The 16,245-nt window shown below is 33.5% G+C and overlaps 2 protein-coding genes across 2 annotated transcripts in view; one reads left to right on the top strand and one right to left on the bottom strand.

Moving 5' to 3' along the window:
• The window catches only part of LOC142339313 (activin receptor type-1-like), a 361,804-nt gene that overhangs the window by 241,328 nt on the left and 104,231 nt on the right, over positions 1–16,245 (bottom strand). The gene's annotated exons all lie outside the window — the stretch shown is intronic.
• Positions 12,723–16,245, top strand: part of LOC142339943 (uncharacterized) — a 58,403-nt gene continuing 54,880 nt past the window's right edge. Inside the window, exon 1 of the mRNA XM_075390312.1 lies at positions 12,723–13,451. Coding sequence (XP_075246427.1) covers positions 13,080–13,451 — 372 coding nt within the window. The 5' untranslated portion in view covers positions 12,723–13,079. The remainder of the gene's footprint in view (positions 13,452–16,245) is intronic.

Genomic DNA, 16,245 nt, shown 5'->3' with positions numbered 1-16,245 from the left:
AAAATAGATTTCAGATTGGAATTGGCCAGAAAGAATTTTTTTGTGAAGAAACAATTTTTTCAGCAAAACAGTGTCTGGCTTCAAAAAAAATGTTAATGATACATTTTGTCAATTCTAACGAATTGATCTTTACAGTTTTTGCATCTAATTAAATTTTTTCATGTTTTTTAAACTTACTTGCCTATTAAATTCATAAGACAAGTTTCATATGCGAGATTGTCGTACGTTTATCTGCGCGAAGAAGACAGGAATAGACAATCATTTCGATTCCAAAGTGTGAGCATATCATTTGATCACAAATTTTATAGAAAAAAAAATTGACAATTTATGACATTATCAGCTACGAGGCAGGCACACTTATATCAAACGTCAAAGTAAGTTTTATTCGTAACAATATTATTTACTTGTAGTAATTTTTTTGTGGTCATGTCCAACTGCTTACACAATCAATGGAAACAATTTTAAGATGAATATCAGAATTAATAGCACCTTAAATGGGAAAAAACCACTTAAGTTTGTCATTGAAAATTATACTTTCAATTTGAACTAATTTGCTGTTTTTAAACTTTGGACACATTTTCATATTAATATTTGTATTTTCTTTTTTAATGTTTTGATTTTTCTTAATATAAACTCAACGAAGCTTATAAAAAATGATTTCACATACAAGTGAAATTAAATATCAAAATGTTTAAAATTCTAATAAACCAATGTTCCCTTATGTTCTTACAAATATGATAACACTCTGTCGATTTCAGGGCATTCTTACTACCGCAATACCCTTCCCTTGCGCCTCTTCGATTTTGATTAATATGATTATTCCAACCACAGATTCTTCTTAGTAGCTGTCACTTAAAACCCATTAGTTTCTGACATCACACATAAATCGACTCTAATTGCTTTGATTATAACCTTCACCGTCAAAAAGCGGTTCAAACACCTGGTCAATTACTAAAAAAAGGAATAATTTCAAGGGCTCATCGAGTCTGGAAACTTTTTTCTGGAAAAATGCAGTATTAGAGTCGATATCCTTAAATTGATCTCAAAATAACCAGTCCGCAATCCACTTTTGCTCATTTACAAAACTAACATTAGCAAGCATTTTACTTCTTTAGCGGCCCAAAATTACTATGAGTTTAAATAATTATGTAACAGTATTAAATTAATATTTTTGAAGAAAATAACGAATTCTAAAAAAGTCAACATAAAAACCATAATTAAAGAAATCTGACTGAAAAACAAGAAAATTAATTTCAAATTTACCTAAACAAAATTTTTCTCAGGCAGGATTCAGAAATAGAAATAGTTACGCATTCAAAATAGATGAAGCTATTATAATGGTTTTGTTGTTTTAACTGGCCATACACGGTTATTTTCTGTAGCTACTTATATGTTCCGTGTCCTGTGCGGTATAAGCGAAATGTATATATGAAAGATTGTTTGCCTTCTTTTAAGCTCTTACAAATGCGTGTTGTCCACTGTTAGCTACCGTACTATATTCTTAACTATAATGTTTAAACTAAAAGCTCATCAATTTATATTAACTGAGAAAAAAATTGATTTTAATAAAATTGTTACTAATTAAGACCAGTGTTACTTTTTGTTGCAAAGAAAAACGTAATCGTAAAATATTTAATAAACTGAATCTCAGTAAACAAATTGAAAACTGAACTCAATAAACAGGTGATTTTCTTGTGTTCTAAATCTAGATCTAAGATCTAAATCTCAGTTTGTGTTGACAGTTCATCAATTTTTTGTGGGTCTTTGAAATGGGCACATATTCAATTCACACATTTCAGGGTGTTGTATGAGTACATAAAAAAGAGTTTTGACCCCTGATTTTTAGTGTAATTGTTTCACCAAGTACTTTCCTTCAGTATATACTTTTAAAAAAGTTCAGCATCTATCGACTTAAAAGGTAAATTTTAAAGCAATATAATTGGTTCTACGTATTTTAGGGGAAATCGATTTTAATCAGTATGTACAGCTGTTGACCATAGCTCAGCATTTAAGGTTGATGTAAAACAATCTTTTTTGTACAAAAAACCTTTTAAATTTTGTATATTAGGAGACATCAATGTTGGTTAGTATAGAGGGAAGCGCTTCGGTCTAAAACTAATGTTACGAATTTTTTATAAGTTATTCCGTCAAAATAAAATCAACTTAGCAAAATTTAGTCCTGAAACATTGCTGACGTTTGTCAAACACATGCTTTTTTAATTTTCAAAGGTGAATTGCGACCGTCAAAATTATGGACTTAAGGAACGGTTGCTCGAAAACCCTCACATTTTACATCATGTCGTAGAAAGCAATCATAGCCACTCTTCGAAACATAAGAAAACTTATAATAGCAAAGTGAGTTTTGGTTTCGAATACGATTGAGATAGGCGGAAAAATGTGAAATCGATCACTAAAAGGCTTTTGTTTAAAATTGCTTTCAGTTAACAAAAACCTGTCAAGAAAACAACTCAAAAACTTGACAGAGTTTCATCTAAGCTATTTTTGAATGAAGATAAGTAGCAACAATGCGGCAAAAAACCGCAACATATTAACTTGAAAAATTTCAACTGAAAGATAAGAATAAACTGTCTGTTTCATTTTTAGCTAACGAAAATATCCCATTTAACAGTCTTCAAAATTAATCTCAGTTATTGTAAACGATGTACGTGTCAGTAGCAAACTTTGTGACGTTGTTGCGACTACAACTCTCTTATTGTTTGTGTTTTACTATATTTGGAGAAACAAAATGACTATGCATCCTTTGCGCGAAAAACGCGCTTCCAGCTAACTTATAGTCAAAAATTAATACAAGACTTTTTTGGTTTTTGTTTGATTGCAACTGCTCCCGGTTTTTTTTCTAGTTTTGCACAATTTCGGAAGATTACTCTCAAATTGATCTGTGCTCATTTTTATTTACCTTGTATCGCTATCGGTTAATATATCTGAGCATTGATCTGGAACAATATTAAAATTATGATGAACGCAAAAACAAAGAACAAGAAACAAATTAAATGAAAATATGCATATGTTCTCGTTGGATATCAAAGGACTCAACCGCGAAAACCCTGAGTGAAAGAGTTTGCGTATATCTCACGCATAGAATACCCGGAACTAACGCCCAGTCAATTTCAGTACCGGGCAATTCTAAATCCAGGTCTTAATTCATTATTGATTCAGAACTATGATCATGTCACTTTTTACACTTGGCAGTCTAAATCCAAGTCTGGGCTGAGACTTGGCAAGCCTAATCCAAGTCTGATTTAAGACTTGAAAATTCTAAATTCAAGTCTGATTTAAGTCTTGACAATTCTAAATCCAAGTCTCGGAAAGTCGAAATTAGCCGAAAAAAACGTCTAAATTAGCCGAAAAAACGTTTAAAGCAGCCAAAGAAAACGACTAAAATAGCCGAAAAAACGTGAAAAATAGCCAAAAAACGTCAAAAATAGCCAAAAAAACCTCAAAAATAGCCAAAAAAGATTTTGCCCTGAGTGATGTTTGACATTAGCCAAATCTGAAAAACTAAGAAATGTCGATTTTCGGCTAAAATTCGGCTTAAAACGGCTAAGAAATGACTGAAAACGGCCCAGAAACAGCTGAAAACGGCCCAATTTGACCTTCCCGGGTCCCCTAGCATCATTTGGCATCAATTAGAATGAGTTGGCATCAGTCTGCATCAGTTTTCAAGGCCCCCCGAGAAGGTGCATAAAAATAAATACAAAAATCGTGGTACGAATTTGAAATTTTCACTCAAAATTTTTTGGAAAGTTGGTTTTGACTTGGGAATCAACTTCCAAGTGTTATCCAAGTCTTTGTTAAGACTTGCCAGACTTGTAAGACTTGTATTCAGACTTGTCCAGTACTGGGAATCGAAATAAGACTTGGAATTAGGCTTGAACAGTACTGATATAGACTTGGAGTTCGGTCTGGGTACAACTCAACGCTACTGTCTGAACGTCACGGCGTCTTTCACTGTGTAGAGAGACTTGAGTTCTGTAATATAATTACTCTCATTATTTTCATTATTCTCATTTATTTTCTTTTGAACAATAAAAAACAATACATCTCTTCGGTGGCTTGCTAATTCGGAATCATGTTATTCATCGCAAGTTATCAGGCTACAGGTAAATATAAATAATCTTGTCATTGTCGGACTTCCACATTTTCCTTACACAAGTTTTGAATAAAACTGTTTCGAGCTGAGAGAGTACAAAGTCAAAACAGTGATTCATCTAGCTTGCACAAAAAAATCGTAAACTCTAAGAAAGAGTATGTATGAGAGTTTGGCGAAACACAATTTTTTCAAATTCTCAGAACGTTGACAGTCGTTTAGAATAATGTAATACTTGGGAAATAGCTTTTGGAGAATTTTATTTAATGATTCTCAATTAAAAAGTAGAAAAACAATTATTTAAATTAACAGAACACCGATAAACCTGTCGAATCAAGCAGCACAATTTTTTTTTGCTTAGAAACCCGATCATTTTGTTCGCTCTTATTGTTTATAATCTTGATAAAGTTAAGTAATCTAAAACACGTAGCAGATTCATCTATTTGGAATTTTTTCTTATTCCAAGAAGTTTATTTGTGCCATTCTGCAGTATTTTTACGGTAAACTAAACTTTAGATGTCTTTTGCTGCTCAGTTTTGTTAATTTCAATTAACAACAAGAATTTATTTCAAAAAGTAAGTACCGGCGGACAGAGAACTTTAAGTAACATAATCTTTGAAAATAGACACACACACAGAATTGTTTCTTAAAACAAAGTTGCTAACTTTATTTGTATCGTTTTTTGCCAATAGAGGTTGAAAAATTTTCAACACTTTTAGCCCTTAAAAACAAACTTTCAAGAAAGCCAAATAATTAAATAGTTCTAAAATACAAAAAAAAATTATTCCTTTCACGACATCGCGCTTTTAATTTGTTAAAATAGCATTTTAAGTAGGTTTCAGGTGGCTGATATGGGTAATTTTTCTAATGTTTTTTTTTAAATGGGGGTATATATTTATTTGAGACTGGCTTGGTTCATTTTTTTCTGTCAGTTTTTTTTGACGCATCGTAGGGAAAAAAAGAAAAACACCATTTCATAAATCTCATAATCCAGTTTTCATTTATAGAAAAAATGTCTTTTCAGAGTATTGAAACAGAGAGCAATTTAAAATTTCGAAGGACAAAAATAGAAGGAAGAATTTTTTGGTCCCGGAGCAGGGGACCAAAATGCTTTTCATTTCAATGCTTTTCATTTCAAAAAAACATACCATTACAGTAATCCCAAAATCAAGATTCCTTAGAAAACGCATTCATAGAGTGAAAAACAGATAAATACAATTCATTTTTTAAACGTAAAAACGGAAAAATTTCTTGTTTTGTATGATTTATGTTTTTAGAGAAGATTTTTCCAAATAATCTCCGCTAGTATATTGAAATGGAGAATAATAAGAAAGCCAGAGAGTTCACAGTTCGTCCAGATGAAAAATTTAAAACAAAAGTGCATGACTGTCTTTGAAAATTGAAGGAGGAGAACCATTTCTGTACATAGAAAATGTTTTTCTAAACAGCAAGCAATTCTGCAAAATGAGAAACTTAGTAGCTCAATGATCGTGAAATATCTCAAAAGAAGCCTAGAGTTTTTTTAAAAATGAGAATATACTTTCTTTTTTCATTACAGATAAAATCTATAGAATTTTTCTGATGCCTTAAACAGTACTCAATACTGGTAGAGGGCCTAAACATAAAATAAACTGAAAACCAATGTTTTATACAGTACATTATAAAATCATTAGAGACAACAAAAATGTCCATTTAGATGTTGGAAAAAATCGAGATAGTGTGCTAAAACTGTTGGAATTCTGTTTGGAAACTCGCTTTTCAATATTGGCTCCAAATTGCCGTTTTAAAAGTTTTCAACAACAAAATTATTTTTTTTCAATAAATCTATCTGGTAGACCATCTGCGAGATTTGTTTGAAAAATAATTGGCAAATGAGGCTCATGCAACATCAAAATTGAGAATAATTTTCAAGAAACTTCAAAAAGTTTCAATTCAAATTTTATTGTCAAAATTACGACTACCAATAAAATCTCTCCAAATTGTCCACAGCTAATTTTCTAGAAATTTGGACCACTTAAGTGAAAGATGACAAAGATTGAGTAAAAATTGATTGCCAGAAAGACAATCTTTTTTCTTTGTTTTTGTTGGAGTTTGTATTTGTCTTTTTGTTTGTGTAAGTGTGTGTGTGTGTGTGTGTGATGTGTGTTTTGTTTGTAATGTTTGACTTTGTCTATGATTTTCTCCAATTCATATAAGTTGCTTTCGGATACTTCCAAACTTTTCTTTGACAGAAGTTAATTTTGTTTTTGAAACCTATAGAATTAAGTTGCAACGACCTTTGCTACGTACAGCCGTCTTTTTAAGTATTATCTGGCAAGCAAGCATCCAAGCCGTTTCTTCTTTAAGAAAAAATTGGTTGAATTGTAGAAAATTGAGATTGATTATGAGCAATTTGTCACTGAGGCCTGCAGAATTAGCATTATAACTTAAATCTCATTAAATTGTTTGTAAAAGTGTCGAATGTTTTTCTGCATTTTTAAAATCAAAAGCTATTAATTTTTGATAAATTTAAAGTGCGGTTAATTGAGATTTTAATTTGATATCTATCTTTTCTAACATCCGTCGCACCACCAAAAAAGAGCATTATCTCAGCAACAAACCCAGTGTAAAATCTATATTTCTTCTACCACCTACTCAAATAATTAAAGAACACTAAACTTGCAAATAAGAATAAGTAAAAGCAATCACTGCAGGGAATTGTTTTTATTTGATAAGTACACACGAAGGAAGAAGTAAATTTAGTTTTTGAAAGTAATATCAAAATTTTATCAAATTTTAATTTAGACGCTTGGTAACATTTAGATACAAGCAGATTTGCGACTTCGTCGCAATAGAGAACGGAGATATGAAATGACATTAAAAGAGAAAAGTTGTAATGATTTCCTCCTTTGTCTTAATATCAATTGATTATTGATGAGGTCGGGTACTAGAAGTGTGAGATGAAACATCTGTAACCGTGAAAGCTTAAACATTTTGTAACCAGTTGATCGGTAAAGGTATGAAAAAATTTAAAATGATACAATTCTGTATGAGCTGATCTCAACAATTAGAACTTTTTTGAATAAAAACCAACTCTTCAAATGAGAAACACATTGTTGGTACTTTGTCCAAAAATATTGTTTTAGCTAAAAATAATACTTCGCAATATCTGTATCGAAAGAGTTGTTCATACTGGGAAGGTAAACTCGTACATGGAACTAATATTAACATAAACCAAAAAATTGGCTTGATTTCATAAAATCCTCAAACCATGAGAATTTATGAATCGAAAATATGATAACTTACACATTCAAAAACAATATAACAAATATAGCAAAGTGATTAGGTCAGAAGGGTACAGAATTGTGAGGTCAAGACTTCTATTTTGAGAGATTTAATTTTGAAAGAGATGGATATTGTTTTAAATTGAGAGAGGTATTTGAATTTTGAGGTGTTTATTGATGTAACTAATCGTACAAGTTCAATTTCACCACTTCTAAAAAACTTTCACGGTAATCACACCGGGGTCTTCGTGTACCTTTGTATTTCTTTTTTTTAAACAATCGCTTGGTACGGTTCCTGTTCAACCTGGTACATTTTTTTTCTATTCAGACCCGCTTACTCTTGATGAGTAAGAAAATAACATCAGCGTTCCAAAAAATGGGGGAAAATGTTGGAATTGATCTGCCAATTTAACAATTCATCAGCGTCAAGAACAGAAGTAGAAAAAACATTATACTAATAATGATATGCTAAATAAAAGAATTTTTCTATTGCTTTTCACACTTTTTTAAATAAAAATTGAGCTAAAATAAATCAGTAAAATGAGTGTTCGACGATATGCGCGATGAATTGCAGCACACACGTTTATTTGCGGATACATTGCTACGCAATGACCCGCATTTTTTTTTATTGAAGTTGCATAAACTACAGCGGCAATATGATGATTAATTATTGGGCCCAGAAAATATTTATTTGTGTAGGATTTCTTGGAGCATTAAATAAGAGGTAACTGTCGTCCTCGGTGATAAAAACAAACAAAAGTGACATTTGTATCAAATTTTTAGCAGACCGGTGAATGCGAAATTGAAATTCATGTTGAGAATTGTACCCAGATCTTTGTCAACGTTTTTTGTTCGCAATTTTTTAGTCAAAGTATTATTTCCTAAGCTAGGATGCGAAATTTATCTTGTCATTTTGAAACATTTTAAATTTTTTAACTAGATATTCTCAAGAAAAATCAAGTTTAAACGGAACTATAGTTTAAACTATAGTTCCGTTTAAACTTGATTTTTCTTGAGAATATTTAGTTAAAAAACTCAAAATGTATCAAAGTTACAAGATAAATTTCGCATCCTAGATTACGAAATAATTCCTTTCAGCAACCAAAAAAACTATGAATCTTCAGCGCACTTGATGAAAAACTTCTTTTGGGGGATCATTTGGTATTCTTGGATTACTGTTGTTTGCCTCGGTATGTAGCTATGTATTTATGATTGTTGTCTACCTAATCGAATCGGACTACTCAAAAATCACTCTCGTCTCACACCTCAAATTTTGTTAGTTTTTTTCCAAAATGGATAAATTACTGCAAGTTTTTCTCTCCTATATTATTTTCATTCATTTCAATTATATTAACATGCAGGCGACATACATTCTCTTTTGAGTTCTGCATGTCAGATAGTGGCATGGAAAAACAGTACAAAACTCGTATAAAGAGGCAGTGAGAGTCATAGTTCGATCACCAATCGACAACGGAAACATGTTGGGTAAGGTGGAAAAAGTGGGATCCTTAAATATTTTAATTCTTTTTGAGGAGCTGGTGTTGCCAGTTTGTTGGTGGTCGTTGTTGTGCAATTTTCAATTTGTTTATGTATTTGTATAGTGTATGTTAATGGATAGATTTAAGCAAAATTAATATTGTCAAAAAATGCAAACAACAATTTCTGCATATTCTGATCGTTTTCTCGTTTTCTCCCTATCAGATGAATTTCCTCTTATGAGACGGTAAAAGAACGAAAATTTTCATTTCTTTTCTACAAGGGAGTTTTTTGGCTGCCGTCCCTGTTTTTCTTCCGTTCTTAATGATAGAACGGTAGTTTGTTTTTAATTGTCTCGACATAATTGCGGTCTTTCTTTCTTCAGTGATTGTTGTTCTACGTTGCGTGGGCCGTAATCTATAGTTAACAGCAGAATCATACGTTCTAACTTTAGTCAAAGGCTTCCAAATGGACAATGAAGTCATCAGAATTCTTGCGAGGTACATGAAGTATGAAACAGACGGCAAAAACAAATAAACCACCTGTAACGATTTCTATCTTTGATTTTACTTCAATAAAAATTTTTTTACCATTCAGAAGCAAAAGGACTGAGTTGGAATACGTCAAAAAAATGAGTTTTAAGACAAATAAAAATATTTCAGGAGAAACAGCGCTAATTTTTAAACCAAATCGTTTCACTGCTTCATTTTCTTAGAAGGAAACGCTCTGCTCTTCATTACATTAGCTGACTGACAGAAACAAACATTTTGTTCATGAAATGTCTCATATCGATCGCTTTGTGTATTTTTTCCAATCTCAAAAGTTGCTAGATTTTCAATAACTAGCCATGAAAATATTCCATATAATAAACTGTTAGATTGAGTAGAGGCAAAGAAAATTGAAAAGATATACAAGTGAAACCGTCGTCATTTTTGATTTCCTTTCGTTTTACTGTATTCTTTAGTACTTAATTATATTAATGGTACATCTATTTTAATGAAAAATGTTTTCTGAATGTATGTGATGTGACGCTGTCGATAATCTGGCGCAGTGGCGCAAGGCCAAACGACGAATGGACTAACTAACCTCCAGACACATTTCGAGTTTGTCTTTCGCGCTCGAAAGTTGGAGTTGGATTGAAATTTGGTTTCTCGTATATTGGTTCGATTAGGAGGACAACATCTGTAGGTAGTGTTCCTAATAGTAGTCCCAGATCGAAATTTTCTTTTGCCAAAAATGCGAGTTTCGTAAATGGTCTCCATTTTTCCCATGGCGTTGGTGGTTCTTGTGATGGGCTCTCCCAGAATGGGTCTATTCATATAGGCCTTCTTGTGTGTTCTTTAGCTGACTGCGCCTTGTCATAAGCTTAATTTTAAGCGGTACACGATAATCGAAATAAACTGATTAAGTCTTCATACAATTAGGAAGAAGAGAGTAAAAGTCATAACAATTGAGTTTTGACTGTTCTCTTAGAACGTATATATAGAGTAAGTCAATCTCAGACAGATATTTAAAATAAAAAGCAATACACAAGGCACAAGGTTATACAATGTTAAAGGTCAGGGTAGAGGTTGAATTCTAACTGAAAAATTGTGAGTGAACCCCATTGGCGGGATAATAGTACAAACTATTCCGTAACGCGATAGTCAGGTACTGAACGTAACTGATGTGCTCGAGTGTACCACAATCCCCCTCACATTTCAAATAGATTTAAAATTGATGAACATGGTAATCGGATCTTAAATTACGTGGTCAAGACTGTTTTCTGTTGCTTTCGAGAGAAGAATGTGATTAAAGTAGGGCGCAAGGCGTTGTTAGTTTTTTTCTAGCATAAGCCAGATTGATCTAAAATGCCCTGCAAATTTGGCAGCGTTAACTGTAATTTTTTGAATTTTTAAGCAGAGATTGTGCGAGAACGCGGAGTATGGTTAAAAAGATGCACTAAACTTGTACTAACAAACGTGTTCCCCTAGACTATTAGTACTGGCATCCGATGCTACTGACAAATCTTAATATGTTACCCCCCCCTTGTATGGTACTTAGAAGACAAGAAAAAAAGACAAAGCATACAGAAAAAACCTACGTTTTGACATAAGAAACTACCAACAAACGAAAGAAGTAAAGAGCGAAGCAAAAGGTTAACTTGAAAAATCTGTCTTCATATGTGAAAAATCTGCATTTGAGATTAAAGTTTTCAAAACAAACTTTTAATAGAATACGTGTGACTAAACGAACTTTGATTTCTTTTGACTTGACTCTCTTCTCAAGTTGAGATGAAGGCAAATATGCAGGCAAATGAAAACAAATGAAGGCAAGATGAAGGCAAATGTTGAGATGAAGGCTAATATGGGAACTGTGGTACAATAGTACATTTTTAGTTTGGGGTTATTGTTTGGTGTAGCTAAATTGGTTCATTTTATGTTTAATTTAATTTAGTTCATTTCATCTACCTTTATTTTGTTCATTCATTTAGTTCTAGTTTTGAAGATCGAATCTTATGTTTTCATACTTGTAAATTTGTTTACATCCTGTGCATGATCTTTTGTCTGTTCACATTGTCTCGTGATTGTAAGTTGCCGCATTTAGAAATGTAATCTTATGAACAAATTGTTAATCAGTTTTGTTAATTTTGTCTAAATTCATTCTCTTCATTTTCGCAATTCAAATTAGTTGACTCTCTCTTTAACTAGAATCCGATTCGCCAAAGTCTTAATTCAGACGTATCAAAAGTTTAGTATCTTTCGCTGAGCGAAATACTCTACAAATAATTGAAAGCGATTTCGCTACGCCAAATCGACCTAAAATCTGTAACTAGAATATTTAATCCTCAAGCAGCAAACAATAGCATTAAATCGCACCGCCAAATCACCACTAATTAGCCGCTGTAGAATAAGCTAATCAGTGCCACGAAACAACTCATTCCTACAGACTGTAAAACTGTACGACAGGAACAGCTACAAATAAAAATGAAACTGACGTGTAGACTTGACATAGCAATTTCATGAATCTAGAGCGCCAGACATTTGTCGTCAACGTTTACAAAAACCTAAAAATTTTGCTATAACGTTAATCAGTATAATAAATTGGCCTCTGAAAGTGAAAAGTTTATGACCGGGTGATTGACAGTATTATTTGTGCTCGAAGTTCAATATAGTTGCAGCTTTTTCAGATGATTTATGGCGACTAATATTACTTTTTGTTAGGTTTGCACTATTTTCTGCTCTTTTATCAGTTCTGTTTTGCTCAACTGTTAATATCTCTTGATATCTGAACAAAATTTCTAAAACTATGCCGCAGTTCCTTTGCCCTGGCAATGGGAGTTAATCGAGCTTAATTAACTAGTAACTAGAACGTGTGATTATAGTGATTGCATTTGGTACTTATGCATACTTCAGTTAAATATATCAAACGGCCTCTTAGTTGCTTTTTTAAAATAATATCTATTATTGATATTAGTGTTTCAGTGCCTTTCCGTAAGTGACTTTCCGACAGCAACTTTTCTACGTCAACGCCATGGTGACTCACAGGCATTCTCGAGTTAGGCTGACAAAAAAAATTCATAGTTTTTGGTGAATGTGAAATTAAGGTGGAGTTCTCTGCGCATTGCTGTTATGTTGGATTGATGGTATTAAGTCTATCCTGCTCGCTACCTCTAATGCTGGTTGACAGAGGTCTGTCATCTCCACGTCTGTTCTATCTTTGGAAACTAATATTGGCAAAAAGTAACAATTCGTCCTCCGTTTAAGTGATGTTCTGAAACATACTATTAGTGGTTAATGAAGCATAGGACAATTCAGCGAGCATAGTTTGCTTTGTGCTCTATCAAGATGCGTCGTTTGTCATGCTGCGTATTCTTGTCCCAGAAATTGACATAAATATCAGAGTCATAGACGTTATCGCAACATTTTGATTTAATTTTGATTTCATTATTGATTCAAGAGCTCATCCTTTACTTTCTTTTCTGTTTGTAACGTTATAATTTCAGGAAAGTGCTATCAATAATAATATGTTTAAATTTGATTCTGCAGGGGAACAAATTTGGGTGATATACTGTGCGAATGAGATGAAAGTTTATGTAATCAAGATTATCTAATTCACAAACTTTGGGCTGACAAACAAATTCAATTCTCATTGTTCCTCATATTTGTTTTAGTTATTTCAAATCAACCCAAAAAGCATTACTAAACCCGTTGCTAAGTTCCTCTGATAAATATTTCATCTTCTTTTGCATAATGTTCTGCAAATCAATTTTGCTCATTGCTTTCTTTGTATCTCAAGTGTCCTCTTTGGAACCCTGTAAAGTTGATTCCACGTGCAAATGCGAGAATGGGCTAATAGCTGAATGCACTTTTGTAAAGCATTCCCATAATGCCATTTATTTAGTCTTGAGCAACTTACCCCCAACGAATTTCTCTTCGAATTTCTACATCTCAAATGTTGATACTGAGGATTGGCTCGAACTTCAAAAGGTTGAAGAAACGAAGCTGCTGTTTATTGACATCATCAATAGCTCCATCGGAAACTACACGAATTTACTGCGGTATCTGGAGTTGATGGAAATCAGAATTTTGCACCTTCATTTCCAAGGAGTAGGTATTAATGAGGTGAGTTGTCATATGGATTCAGTTTTAAAAAACATTTTTATATTTTTTTAGTTGACGAATCACGTTACACAAGCACACTTAAGGACCCAAAGCCAGATTCTTTAGTTTCAATTTCAAAATTTTTTTGAAGCTTTTTCAAAAAATTTCTCTTGTTTCAGACAACTTCCTTGGGCACTCTTCAATCATCAACCGCATTTCTTTTGTTTGAATTAGTTTAAAATTGGCTGAACAATGGGAGACATCTCAAAAAATTAAAATTTCAAACGACTGAGATCACAATTCGACGTTTTCCGGTAATAATGGAGTTTAACTGGTATTTTTCCACGATTACCCCATTTTCCCGGCGGTATAAAATCATGAATCTCAACAAAAGTGAAATTTAATGGTCGTTTATGACAATATCTCGACGTCGTTAACAGGATTAACAGGAATGTTTTGAAAAAATTACATTGGGTGTCGGGAAAGTAGCAAGCTAACCAGGTCTGTCACTGGAAATTACCATGTTAAAAGTCAATTTTTCCAGTAAAATACCATGGTTAACGGGCAATGTTGCAGGAATTTGCCACGATAAGCGTGCATTGTCCTGAAATTACCAGTGAATTTTTCTGGGTCTTTACCAGGATAACTCAGAAACATTTAGAGAAAAAACAATGAAGCCATTTTTTTTAAAAATGCCAGACAGTACTTAAGATATCTTTCCAAGGGGAAGATTGATAAATTCTTGGTGACGTAGCAAGCAGTGGTGTTTTCCTGCGATTCATGGTAATTACTTCATGGTAAGGGCTTTGATGCCTGTGTGAACTTTGATTAAAATAAAAGCCTGAAAATTAGTTAGATATATCAGAACGTTTAATTTAACAGTTTAAAAAGACAGAGTCAAATTGATGCAGATCACTAATTTAATATAAACGCATCCACAAGAAATGGTTGTTAGAATCGACACGCTGACCACTGACGAGTCTCGGGATTAATGATCAAGGTGACATATGAACTCTGAAACTTTCGATTCTGATATACGTAATTATTATACACGCGGATGTGTGAATGAAATGTTAGAAAACTGCAGAGGCAAAATTTTTTGTAACCATTGCAAAAAAATTCTAGAAAATACCTAAAAGCAGACCTTATTTGGTCAGAATAAAGAGTTTGGTCAGATCGCTATAAATCATGTTGCTATGACTAGATCCATAGCCTGATTTTGCTCATGAATATTGCGTATATAAAAAAGCAGGTTTTTAGACGTTTCCGTTTGACAAATCCAAATCACCAATTTGGATCTATTGACTAGATGTCGCATGTAAATTTCTGAATTCTGCAGCAGAAATCAATTTGTAACTCTGTCAAAATCTAAGATATGTCTCGATCATAGTTAAAAACGTTTCATTCTCGTCTGCAAAAAAATCATTAAGGAGCAGTTTATTCGCCTAACAGTATTCTCAGTCAAATTAATAATAAAATTAACTCAATTTACTCATTTACTCTCCTAATCTTCCTCAGTTTAATTATTTTTATTTTCAAATTTGATTTGCTCGCTCAAATCACAACGGATCAACAGGGAAAAAAGATGTTGAGTTACAGAGGACAAGCACTGGACCCTCTAAACAGGAACGCAAGATTTGTGTCAATGATGCAGAGTAAGAGGTTCTACAAGCCATTTTTCAAGACAGCGGAGCAACCCAATGAGCATTCATCAATGGGCAGTGAGGCAAGTAATGATTAGAACAAAAACCTCAAGTTTGGAAAGGACCCATATACGAAAGAAGTTGTTGAAATCAAAAAAAGAAAAATTGTGTTGTAATCCGGCACTGACTCCAGATGCAACAACCATCACGCTGGTGAGACATGACTATGTGGCGAGCTGACAGCATAGAAAACCGAACAAAGGCTTGAAAGTTTTTGCAGGAGAATTTTCAAAGTGTGGAGACAACCACAGTAGTGACTTTAATTCCACAGCTGACTCAACTGCAGATCTGGATCCGGATCCGGACAAACTTTTCATCAGAGCAAAAGAGCTGCTCACAAAACTTATGGAAGCAATTTAAGCAATGTCAGAGTCCCTATTCATCGCTTTGGTCCTCATTGGTCACATTAGAGATGCTTCTAGAATTGGGGAAGGTGGCAGTGTGAGGAACAGCAGAATCTCAAAAAAGAAACTTTCCTTATAAACTCACGACAATTTTGCTTGCGCCTGACAATTCTTCAAACCTCTCATCAGTCTCAAGTTGCACGAAGTTCGGAGAAAACTTCACCTTGTCTCAATGTCGGGGTTCCGATTCCGCACTTTGACCGCAGGCCAGCAAACAAAGATTATTTTTGTGGTTCTGATTAAACCAGAAAATGGAGCACTGGTTGTCCTGAAGAAGTTGGCACCCAGGGTGAGGGCGCTCAAGAAGCGGACGCCAGTTAATGCAAAGCAGCTTTTCTCAGAGCAGTTAAAGACGCAGTGATTAGACGCAGGCATTATACATGAGAAAATCACACCAGACTCACCACAACACATTAGGCGAGCATTGAGGTGCATCAGGACATTGCTGGACATGGCAAAATGTTCCCTCAATGCATCAAAACTGTTCATGATGATGTGCAGAGCAGAAATTTTCCATGCAGCAAGGTTCAAAAAATTGAATTGTAAGGCGAGGAGGAGAAGATATAAAAACCAATTATCAATTAACAAGATGTATAGTTTTGGTTGCAGCGGCGTCATAAGGAAGTAGGACAGAGAAGTCAGCAACCTGAACACAGCGCACTAGAAGGAAGGTTTTTGGGATACACTAAGGGGAACAACAAAACGAAT

This window comes from Convolutriloba macropyga, chromosome 5 (assembly GCF_964194025.1).
Source record: "Convolutriloba macropyga chromosome 5, txConMacr16.3, whole genome shotgun sequence".
Classification (NCBI taxonomy): domain Eukaryota; kingdom Metazoa; phylum Xenacoelomorpha; order Acoela; family Convolutidae; genus Convolutriloba; species Convolutriloba macropyga.
The sequence above is the reverse complement of the archived record's forward strand: the minus strand, read 5'-3'. Positions and strand labels throughout refer to the sequence as shown.